Raw genomic sequence first — 11,541 nt, 5'->3', positions numbered from 1 at the left:
GATATTAAATTGCAGCCATTTTTTAGCAAGCCTCTTGAGTGATTAAATCCATATTTATTCCAGCAGCCTGTTGACTAATATTTAGTTTACATTTACATAGTGGTCAGATGTTTATGTTTACCTGCCCAAACTTCTTTTTTTCATTTTCTTTTTTAGATTATTTTTCTCTCGCAAACCCTATTGTCACATTAAGCGCATGTACATTTGATATTTTAATTTCCATATTTTATAATGAAAAAATAAATTTAATTCGCATAATGAATAAAATGTGGCAGAAATAAAGACAAATAACAAAAAAGGGTCTCCTATAAAGAAGTCATTAAACTGACGTGTCTAAATAATATAATGGAATTTGCCAATTCAAAATTGATGAGTTTTAAATTTTCAGTTGTTGTCATGTTTTGTTTTTTTTTATTTAAACCATATTTTGCTAAAATAAAAAATCTAATTAATTACATACTTTTCATCAGCTAAGAAGCTGTGATTTGTAGTAATAGATCTTGTTTTGTAAGAGTGACATCTTTTGAAACCGTTTTTAAAACTACATTTGTAAATCAAACCAAAAAGAGGTGACATGAAAACACTCTACAAAAACCATGGATGTATTATAGTGAAAAACATGTTCAATCGTTTGTTATTTACAATTACAAAAAATGCATCTATTACTCATATTTGGGGAAAATGACATGTTATTTTTCAGCGGGGAGTATCTATATACAATTTTAAATTAATGTTTTTAGATTATGATAATTGTTAAGTTTTTTTTATTTTACTTTAGCCTCGCCTTTCTCGTCAGCGTCACTTCCCGTGTCTCGTGGTCTTCCGTCCGTCGCGCGCATCCTCAGGCCTCTTTACGACTCGGCAGGCAAAGATGGCGGATGCACAAGTACGTTCAGGAAAACGGCGTGGTGACTTTAAATCGATATTTTTACACTCAAATAAAGATATTTATCGGTATATGTTATGTATGTGTCTTTATATGGTGTTCTTACGCGTCCCTGAGCCAGTTTAACCCACAGTGAGGCGGTTACATCTGGCATTTGTTGTTGCGGTTCTGCATACCCTCGTGTAACTAGCCGGAGTGCTAACTTGATTAGCTTAGCCTGCTAGCAGTTAACTCTCTTCATTAACAGTGACTTGTTTTGTGTTGTTTGCAACTGGTAGCGATTTCTATCAAGACGATAACCCTATAACTTGCCTAACGACATGTCGTTTTGGTTAAGGATGATCATAGGAGGTAGACAATACAGAACTAGCGAATGAAACGAGACCGGGTGGTGTTATGTGAACGGGTCCTCCCAGTAGAGGAAAGTGTGGATGGTGAAGTTGTCACGTTTTCTGTTTTACTTGGTCTTAACTTGTTAATCTCCTTGTTTCACAGACCGAGAGGGCTTATCAGAAACAGCCCACCATCTTCCAGAACAAGAAGCGTGTTCTGGTCGCAGATGGTGGCAAGGAGGTCAAGGAAAAGCTCCCCCGCTACCACAAGAGTGTGGGTCTGGGCTTCAAAACCCCAAGAGAGGTAAATCAGAATTTATAAAGAAAAGTATCCAAACATATGCAGAAAACCTGAGCTGTTTTTCTCTTTTTTAGCTGCAAATGATGTTTTTTCTCACGATGGTCTTCCAAGCCTTCAGGGTTCTGACGAAAGTGCCTTATGGCATTGCTGATGCAGACACAGGAATTAAGTTTTACAGCTATGGTTTATGTGCAGTGATGACACTAGCGTTATCTTTGTTTTCACCAGGCTATTGATGGCACTTACATTGACAAGAAATGCCCCTTCACCGGAAATGTCTCCATTCGTGGCCGTATCCTCTCTGGTAAGTCTAACACTTAAAAGTATAATAAAACATTAGCCCAGTGGCACTGGCTTGTGATGCTGCAACGGAAAATGTGCTGTTGTTAAAACAGCACTGTTATAATATGCTGAAAGTGACCCATCAGTACCTCAAAGTATACATAACTGTACTATGATGGTGATTCTTTCTCAATCTTGAAATATAATATCAGATCACATGATTACAGATACTTTTGGTAAGAAATAGGACTACATAGTGTACAGGTTGGTGATTTTAAGTCCTAAATGTGAGTTGCAATGGATTACAATGTACACCCTCAGTACTGTGAGTGTTGATGCCTCAGTTTTCAACCATTATCCTGACTTCAAATTAACATCCTTTGACAGGTGACACTTCTCAAGCCATAAACAGTGTCTTTACAGCTTGATTTACCATTAACTTCTAATCAACTCTCCTTTTTATTGTCACTATCCTACAAATGATGTTTTTCTCACGATGGTCTTCCAAGCCCTCTGGGTTCTGACGACAGTGCCTAATGGCAACACTGATGTTGTGGAGTGACAATTCTTACACGAATAAATTAATTGGAGTGTTCACTGCAATGTCCATAGAGAGGCGCTGCACACGGCTGTAATATTCAAATTCCCTTTGTTTGCGGTCTGCAGGTGTGGTGACCAAAATGAAGATGCAGAGGACCATCGTTATCAGACGTGACTACCTGCATTACATCCGCAAGTACAACCGCTTTGAGAAGAGGCACAAGAACATCTCTGTCCATCTGTCACCTTGCTTCAGGTACGATGCTAATCATGTGCTTCTAATTTAGGTTTCCTAAAGTCACAGAAAACATGGAACAGTCATAAATTGTTGGGTTTGTGCTCCCAAATCTGGATATTTCACAAGAAATTTATATGCATCGAGTTTGTAAAATAGTGCAGTTAGTAGTTTGCCTCCATAATAGATCTGTTGTCTAAATGTCAGTTCATGTGATGTTATTAAACGTAGATCACTGTTTGCTGCAAATGATGTTTTTTCTCACGATGGTCTTCCAAGCTCAAGAAGCTCTGACGACACTGCCTTTGGCAAACACTGATGCAGCTTAGCTTCACACCTCCTGCTCAAACAAAGCTAAATATTTCTCGACTTGGTCCTTTCCAGAGATACTCCAACCACCTGTTAATGTCTTGATCTTGTGTTTCTCTACAGAGACGTCACAGTTGGAGACATTGTCACCGTCGGAGAGTGCCGACCGCTCAGCAAGACCGTGAGGTTCAACGTCCTCAAAGTGACAAAGGCTGCTGGAGCCAAGAAGCAGTTCCAGAAGTTTTAGGTTTGAAAGTGAACAATGAAGTCTGTTGGCTAACTGGTGTCACAGTTAAATAAAGAAAATCTTGTTTAAAATGCCTTTTCTGTTTATTAACCCTTTTGGAGTTGCCACCATATAATACAAGTAATCGGCACTGCTCCGTTATATTTTTTTCATTTCTGAAGTATATTCAGTCTATTGCTCATGCATAATAATGAGATGTACTAGTACACTGCATATTACTAGGTGGTGAGTGACAGGTTTAATGATGACCTTGTCATCAATAATAATCTGCTTTTTTGGTTAAATCGATTAATGTCACAGGTTCCTTCAAATGCACGAGGTGGTTGGATTTGGAACAATATACAGCATACTAATGACTTTTACTAATTGACAGTGATATTTCTGTTTTTTAAACAGTATCAATTATAAAATATGTAATTTACAGATACAGTGAGTACAAGTGATGTTTGGTGTCACAAGGTTAGTTACACTATATGATGTGAACTATTAAGAGATGGGACTTGTGGAAAGACGCTGGCCCTCTCTCCAGTTGGGCGACAGTGGTGGATAAGGTACTTGAGAGCCATGCTTGAGTAAAAATACATATATATGATCCAGGAAAATGACATTGGTAGGTGTTAGTCAACTATTAGAACATGATGAGTAAAAGCCTGAAATTATCCATGTACTGTATATAAATTGAAAGTAATTTTATATTTAATGTACTTAAGTATTTAAATTAAAAGTATAAGGATAATGAAGTGTATTTTTATGTAACATGTACATCACCTTAAAAATGGAAAATGGAATCTATATTACACTAGAAAAACAAGGTCTTTGTGCAACTGAAAGGATTTAAAGAACAAAATCTATTTCTCTTCCCTCACATTCTCTCGGTCCCTCCTTCCCTTGTTTGTAGTAATGAAAATGTGCATGTGAAATGTTGTAGAGTAAAAGTATAGTCTTTTTAGGAAATTTATAGGCGTAAAAGTGAAAGATGACCGAAATATAAAAACTCAGTAAAGTACAGATACTCCCAAAAATACTTAAGTACTGCAACAAAGAATTATTACTTCATTACATTATACCACTGCTTGGCAAACATTGTTATGCAGTGCCTATAGGGGAGAACATACAAACAAACAACATGTAAGCGAAAGTAGAAAATCTGGGTAAAACAGTCCTCATTGAGGCAAAATATTAAAGCACACACAGAAACACATTTAGGAAATCCTTAGGTGTTTTAATGATTTAAAAAAAATGTTATCTTGTCTATATTGTAAATCCCTGAAATACAGAGTCAAACAACTGCTAAGAGGTGTAAGACTACAAACTGATAAAGTATTACTGTAACAGGGTAAGAAGGCAATGAGCAACTTATCAAGAAATGACCCAAAAATCTGCATAAATAAACTAAAATAAAATAGCAAAAAGTTACAAGAAAATTACCTGAAAATTTGAACAAAAGAAAAGTTTAAATATAAAAGAAAATGCAAAAATTAAAAACATATACATACATTTATTCAATACATCATTAAAAAACATATAAAGATTATAATCATAAATATACTGTAGGCTTCTGGACATATGTGTGTGTGTGTGTGTGTGTGTGTGTGTGTCTGCTTAAACTAATACTGCACAAAAAGTGATGTTTTCATGTTTTTATTGAACACAACATGTAAACATTCACAGTGCAGGGTGGAAAAAGTATGTAAACCTTTGGATTTAATAACTTAACCCTCATTTGGCAGCAATAACCTCAACCAAGCGTTTCCTGTAGTTGCAGATCAGAGCTGCACAACAGTCAGGAGGAATTTTGGACCATTCCTGTTTACAAAACTTTCAGTTCAGCAATATTCTTGGGATGTCTGGTGTGAATCGCTCTCTCGAGGTCATGCCACAGCATTTCAATCGGGCTGAGGTCAGGAATCTGACTGGGCCACTCCAGAAGGCGTATTTTCTTCTGTTGAAGCCATGCTGTTGTTAATTTACTTCTGTGCTTTGAGTTGTTGTCCACTTGCATCACCCGTCCTCTGTTAAGCTTCAGTTGGCAGACAGATGGTCTTGATATAATTGGGAATTTATTTTTCCATCAATGACAGCAATCCGACCAGGCCCTGAGGCAGCAAAGCAGCCCCAACCCATGATGCCCTCTCCATGAGGTTGGATGAGGTTTTGATGTTGGTGTGCTGTGCCTTTTTTTCGCCACACAACGCGTTGTGTGTTCCTTTCAAACAACTCAATTTTGGTTTCGTCCGTCCACAGAATAGGTGCTCTTTTGCAAACTTCAAACGTGCAGCAATGTTTTTTTTGGAAAGCAGTGGCTTCCTCCATGGTGTCCTCCCATGAACTCCATTCTTGTTTAATGTTTTATTTATAGTAGATTTGTCAACAAAAATGTTAGCATGTGCCAGAGATTTCTGTAAGTCTTCAGCTGACACTCTAGGATTCTTCTTCACCTCACTGAGCATTCTGCGCTGTGCTCTTACGGTCATCTTTACAGGACGACCTCGCCGAGGGAGAGTAGCAACAGTGCTGAACTTTCTCCATTTGTAGACAATCTGTCTTACCGTGGAGGCATGAACATCGAGGCTTTTAGAGATACTTTTGTAACCCTTTCCAGCTTCATGCAAGTCAACAATTCTTGATCGTAGGTCTTCTGAGAGCTCTTTTGTGTGAGGCATGGTTCACATCAGGCAATGCCTCTTGAGAACAGCTAACTCAAAACTGGTGTGTTCTGTTTTTTATAGGACAGGGCAGCTTTAACCAACACCTCCAATCTCCTCCTGGCTCCAATTAATTCTTGGAGAAGTCATTAGCCTAGGGGTTCACATACTTTTTCCCAGCTGGCACTGTGAATGTTTACATGTGTTCAATAGAAACATGAAAACATATAATTTTTGTGCAGTATTAGCTTAAGCAGACTGTGTTTGTCTATTGTTTTGAGTTAGATGAAGATCAGAACGCATTTTAGGACCAATTTATGCAGAAATCCAAGTAATCCCAAAGGGTTCACATACTTTTTCTTGCAACTGTATATATATATATATATATATATATATATATATATATATATATATATATATATACACACATACATACATACATACTGTATATACATACATACATACATACATACACACACACACACAGTATATGTATATGCATATATATATACATTTTACAAATTTCTTGCTTGTTGCCCTTTGTTTATGGTTTTGAAAAAATCAAACAAATCTCAGTTTTAAAGGTTTAAATGCTTCTGAAAAGCATCTGAATGCAGCACAAGAAATTAATGTCAGTCCACGTTTCGGAGGGCTAACGTACTAACCTTTAAACTACTCATGAATGTGTATATATTATTTTATTATTTACAATTTAAATATCTATTATTATTATTATTATTATTATTATTATTATTATTATCATTATTATAAAAATAATTAAAAATAATAATATTATTATCGTTGATTTATTTCATGTACTGTACACTGAATTTCTTTTTACACATTGTAAATAATCAGCAGTGCCGCCGCCCTCGGTTGTCAGTTAACACAAACAATTGTCACATGATTGTACGGAAGCGCTCGCAAAATAAACCAGACAGCAAGATGGCATCGCACCCGGGAGGAGGCGATCAAGGTACCAGCTAGCATTATCAGTATTTTTTAAACTAAATGGGCTGTGACAGTGTCGCCAGCGGTGTGGTGGACACAGACAATCTCGCACGTTTACAATTATCACTTGTTTTGTGTCTGTCTCTCGTTTTCTTGCTAGCAGGAACATTAGCTGAACTGAGGTTAGCAAGACAGCTAACCTGAGCGTTAGCCGTGCGTTAGCTAGGCAGCACTTGCTCTGCGTTTTAATAGGAAGCTTGGTTAACTGATAGCTTTACAAGAATGAGTTAGCAAATATGTTTGAACAAGACCGAAACAAAGATGTTAGAAGTCCTTTCACTCCGACAATGTCAAATTTCTCTCGGGCTCGTCAGACGTCTAGTATTATATAAGTTAGCAACACCGTTGACTAACTTCGTCAAATTATCTTAGCCTAGCGGCAATTAACTTAGCAAACAACTTAACAGGCTGTGGACCTCATGTGCTTTCTTTGTCAGCTGCAGACATAACGGAGATAAAGTGTTAAGTACAGGAGCCAGTATAAATTTAAAAAGAAATTGTCAACAAAGTATACTTTCTTAGAGTCAGAATTAGCTTTATTGGCCTGTTCTGTGCACACATTTACTGCCTTCTAATGTACATACACTTAACATAGACTTACAGCTAAACATTTGATAACTATGTACTGTATCACGCTGCTTTATGTATACATGTATATGGTGGATACGGCAATAGTGTGAGCATAGACTCTACTCTTATCCGTTATATTAGGTGTGGCTAATCTAAGTGTTTTCACTGTAAAGAGACCTTAGATTCACACTTCAGGGACAGTAAAACAGTTGAGCTATAAAGCTTATGATAACTGGTTGTAAAACAGTATCAGTATTTGCATGATTTAATACTGACCTTTGTCTTTTAGGCAAATCTAAAGATGAGATACTGGAAGTAGGAGCTGTTTTGTTAAAAGAGTGAGTATACACTACACAGTTGGGCTTCTCATTGTTGAACTGGGTAAATGCGTCATGTTGCACTTACTAGTATCACTACTGTCTGTCTGTGTAGTTTCATCTGCCAGAGGGTTCAGCGGCACGGAGAAGGCAATACTGAAGTGGTCAGGGCGCAGCTGGGTGGAGGAGACCTGTGTGACCCAAACACCAAGAGGCTTGCCCAATGCCTGCAGCAAATTGGAGATGAGCTGGATGGCAATGCTGAGCTCCAAAGGTGAGAGACCTGTCCGTGTGTTATTCCATCAAGTATCAGGCCTGAAGAATTATTAATGACAAGGTTTTACCTTTAATAGCTGTGTAATTAGCATGTCCCTAATTGCTAAATATTGTTTTCCTCAGGATGATCAACAACTCTTCACTCAGTCCCACTAAGGAAATGTTTATCAAAGTTGCCGTTGAGATCTTTTCTGATGGAAAATTCAACTGGGGCAGGGTGGTTGCACTGTTCTACTTTGCCTGTCGACTCGTCATCAAAGTGAGTTATGATGCTTTTCTTTTTCTTTTTTTTACCTCACTTCACTAAAAACGACGAAAAGTGAGACAAATGCCATATAATCAGGGTTCCCATAGTCATGGAATTCCTTGAAAAGTTATAACATTAGAGAAAGAAGAGAGAATGGACAGAATGTTTGGAATATAGCTTGTTTTGGCTGTTGTATAAAACACCAAAACATGTCTAAATATTGTGTGAATATGCTCCTTGTAATACAAACTGACATTTTGTGAATTACTTATGTGTGCTGGTCTGGTCTATAGGCATATGCAGCTAGTTGCTGGTGGGAATGTCTGACAAGTGAATTAAGTTAGCAAGCACTAGCTGTTTACTTATCTGCAAATGCAAAATTAAGCCATGAGAATGGGATAAATGTTATAGATAAGATATGGAAAAGTTTTGAAAATGTATAGGTAAAAATGTGTGGAAACTCTATATTATGGAATTATGATTGAATAACAAAATCAGTATGTCTGAAGTACCTCCCATTTACACTTTCGTAGGCTCTTGTGACTCAAGTTCCTGATATCATCAGAACCATAATCAGCTGGACCATGGACTACCTCCGGGAAAATTTGATCAACTGGATCAGGGAGCAAGGTGGCTGGGTAAGAAACTAGCCCACAAATGGAAAAACACTCATCATTTATAAGTAATCACACTTCTGATTGTTTATTTTCTGATATTTGTATTTGTTTTATATATTGTGTATTTTTAGGATGGTATCCGGTCCCACTTTGGCACACCCACATGGCAGACTGTGGGTGTTTTCCTGGCAGGTGTTCTCACCACTGTTCTAGTGATTCGAAAGATGTGAGGGGTTTGTGAAGAGCAGACGTGTGAAAGATGGGAAGAAGAACGAGTGAGGGAAATGGGGACGGGAACAAGAACATGTAAGAACATCTGAAGGAGAACAGAAAGAAGTTATGGCGGATGGAACAAGTTGAACAGGCAGAGCTTGTATTTGGACACGAAGAGACAGTCTTTGTTTCTGCCTCCCTTTCATTTCCAAGGATTGGGAGATAGACTGTACGCACTGTTGCACCCATGATCCCTGTGCCACTGAGGAAGCGAGAAGAGCGTTTTTACATGCACAGAGCTGGGGGGTGGAGAGTTTGTCAGACTTGAACAGGGAATGCATTTTAAGTAATTTATTTTTTACTCGGTACAGACAAAGAAAAGCTACTGCATCCTGTTCTCTACCCTGAAAGATATATGGACTGAATCATTTTGTTGAAGTTGGAGTTTCCTTTATGCATTGTTATTTTCGTTTCACAGATTGTTTTTCTGATCTTCCCTCTATCTCCATCCACCTCATCATGGTGTCTGTATTCTAAGAGACTCAATCTTCAAATGTATTTGTGAGTGTTTTCTGGTGTAAAACTGTAATGATCTGCTTTAAAAAAAAAAAGATATTTTTGGGAACAATTGTTGTCAGATTTACCAAGAAGATTATCTACACGAAGAGGAGTTACTCTTCCGAATGGTTTCTCCCTTTACATGCAAAGCTCATCCTTATTTCAGTGGATAACAGAAGTGCCACAACAGGAACTTGTGTACAAAGTTTTGTGTACATTCAACATGATTCGTCACATGGTAAAACAGTCACATTGTCTCTGAAAATTAGATAAGATTTAATCATATGCTCCTTTCAGCCGTTTTGACCAGCATTGTGACCTTTATGTGGCTGCCACTTAAAAAAATAATCCTGCCACTTACTGTTTGTTGGGAATTGTGCCACATCTGATGAACTAACGTCTCCTGTGGACAGTGGGAGATGTTGCACTGCAGACACAGAAAGCATCGGATTCCTCTCAAATGCTTACCTCACTTCACACATATTCAAAGTACTGTACGTTTACTGGAGATATTCAGACTGCAATCTTTTCAAAACAGCAAATGTCTTTTGATACATTTTTCTTGTTTGTCAGTGCCTTGTTTTTTTTTTTGTTTTATTTTTTTTTTTACTATGAAATCACTTTGATAGTCTCAAATTTTCAACTTTTTCTATCACATTTGTAAAGCTGAAATTAGTTTCCAGTGCCCCTGAAAATCTTTTTTGCTGTGTTCTTGTCTGTTGGAATATGGGAAATAAATCTTTTAACTCTGACTGTGGCTATGGAGATGTATGATTAGTGAAATAACAAGGTTGCAGCAGTACCATAAGTGTTTGATTATTAATGCAAGTAAGATTGAAAAAATCCAAAATCAGTTATTTACTTTAGGATAATTTACCCAAATATTTATTGCAATAAAAAATGCTTTTTTTTGGTAACATAAAGGTGACTAGAGTACTTTTCAATCTGGAACCTATTTTCCAGTGTTTTTGTGTCTAAGTGAGCAGCAGTTTTTTAAAACTGGTCCAGTATTGAGCGAGACTGCAGCTGCCAGCAGCAGTGAAACAGGCTGCGATGTAATTCCTATGGGCAGTATGCACACCGTCAAGGAACATCTTCCAAAAGTGCTTTTGTGACAGACAGGCGCCGATTTCTAATACAAGTGTTTGACAACATTATGCAAAGGATGTCTACAGAGGTTAATTTCATTATCGTCAAACCCACTGGACTACATTTAAATAAACAGTCATTTTAACATCATAAAACACTTTGAAGTTGAGAGAAGCAAAACAAAACTCAAAAAAACTTAATTGATTTGTCTCTCCACTGTTCCAACAATCACCAATTCTGGTTTGGTTGAAATAAACCTTTAATTCACCCAGTGAGGTGTGACAATATGCTGGCTCCACACACACTAAAATTACAGTTTGTTTGTATGGAGTCTGGTGTGTTTGGCAATGGCGATTTCAGGGCTGTCGAGCTTTTAGTGTTGCCTACTATTTTGAGATTTTGCTATGTAATGTATGAAAAAAAAGATTTGTAAAATCCTACTTCCCTTGTTGTAACATTAACATTTGAAAGATGTTTTACTACGTTTTATTACGTTTTTACTACGTTTTACTACTAATTAAGGCCTTATTTTTAGATAAATAAATGCAATGCCTTTTTAGATGCAGGAACTCTGAGCAGTTAGGGGATCACCTTAACCACAAGGGGTCATGAATATCACCTGCAAATGTCCTGAAAATTCAGGCACTGCAGTATTTTAAGTAGCTCAAAGAGAATAAGTCCTAGCTTTTAATTTGTCATTCATCAAGGGATTCTTGATCCCAGGGTGGCAATAGAGGAAAAGTCAGAGGGCCTTCAAATCATTACAAATTGTTTTCTGGGAAGACTTTCTGTATCAAATATAATGACAATCTTAACAGTGTCCATCTTACTCGACCTAAATCCTGCATACTGAAAAAGTGCTCAAA

General features: G+C 37.3%; 2 protein-coding genes and 3 non-coding genes across 5 annotated transcripts; all 5 read left to right on the top strand.

Moving 5' to 3' along the window:
- The first annotated feature begins 782 nt into the window (after window positions 1–782).
- Window positions 783–3,203, top strand: rps11 (ribosomal protein S11). The gene is made up of 5 exons (XM_042505028.2): window positions 783–886; window positions 1,382–1,522; window positions 1,748–1,823; window positions 2,468–2,597; window positions 3,009–3,203. Exons 1-5 carry the CDS (start codon window positions 872–874, stop codon window positions 3,130–3,132), a joined length of 486 nt encoding a protein of 161 aa, XP_042360962.1. The 5' UTR covers window positions 783–871; the 3' UTR covers window positions 3,133–3,203.
- LOC121957346 (small nucleolar RNA SNORD35) lies at window positions 1,595–1,679 on the top strand. The gene has a single exon (XR_006106763.1). It is a non-coding gene; the product is annotated as a small nucleolar RNA SNORD35 (small nucleolar RNA).
- LOC121957329 (small nucleolar RNA SNORD35) lies at window positions 2,276–2,359 on the top strand. Its single transcript, XR_006106747.1, has one exon. It is a non-coding gene; the product is annotated as a small nucleolar RNA SNORD35 (small nucleolar RNA).
- Window positions 2,820–2,904, top strand: LOC121957347 (small nucleolar RNA SNORD35). Its single transcript, XR_006106764.1, has one exon. It is a non-coding gene; the product is annotated as a small nucleolar RNA SNORD35 (small nucleolar RNA).
- A 3,444-nt stretch (window positions 3,204–6,647) lies between the features above and the next one.
- On the top strand, window positions 6,648–10,338 carry LOC121956673 (apoptosis regulator BAX-like). The gene is made up of 6 exons (XM_042505027.2): window positions 6,648–6,753; window positions 7,648–7,696; window positions 7,791–7,949; window positions 8,075–8,210; window positions 8,732–8,836; window positions 8,947–10,338. Exons 1-6 carry the CDS (start codon window positions 6,681–6,683, stop codon window positions 9,043–9,045), a joined length of 621 nt encoding a protein of 206 aa, XP_042360961.2. The 5' UTR covers window positions 6,648–6,680; the 3' UTR covers window positions 9,046–10,338.
- Window positions 10,339–11,541: the final 1,203 nt, after the last annotated feature.

The sequence above is a fragment of the Plectropomus leopardus genome, chromosome 18 (genome assembly GCF_026936395.1).
Source record: "Plectropomus leopardus strain MGB_pleo_1.0 chromosome 18, ASM2693639v1, whole genome shotgun sequence".
NCBI lineage: Eukaryota > Metazoa > Chordata > Actinopteri > Perciformes > Serranidae > Plectropomus > Plectropomus leopardus.
This window is presented reverse-complemented; position numbering and strand designations above follow the sequence as displayed.

Bases quoted from the DNA above. Each gene is read 5' to 3' on its own strand.
- LOC121956673 (XM_042505027.2), top strand. From the start codon at position 6,681: ATGATTGTACGGAAGCGCTCGCAAAATAAACCAGACAGCAAGATGGCA. The intron at 7,697-7,790 runs GTGAGTATACAC...CTGTCTGTGTAG, and splicing joins GGAGCTGTTTTGTTAAAAGA to TTTCATCTGCCAGAGGGTTC. The intron at 7,950-8,074 runs GTGAGAGACCTG...TGTTTTCCTCAG, and splicing joins GGCAATGCTGAGCTCCAAAG to GATGATCAACAACTCTTCAC.
- rps11 (XM_042505028.2), top strand. The intron at 1,824-2,467 runs GTAAGTCTAACA...TGCGGTCTGCAG, and splicing joins TCGTGGCCGTATCCTCTCTG to GTGTGGTGACCAAAATGAAG. The intron at 2,598-3,008 runs GTACGATGCTAA...GTTTCTCTACAG, and splicing joins CATCTGTCACCTTGCTTCAG to AGACGTCACAGTTGGAGACA.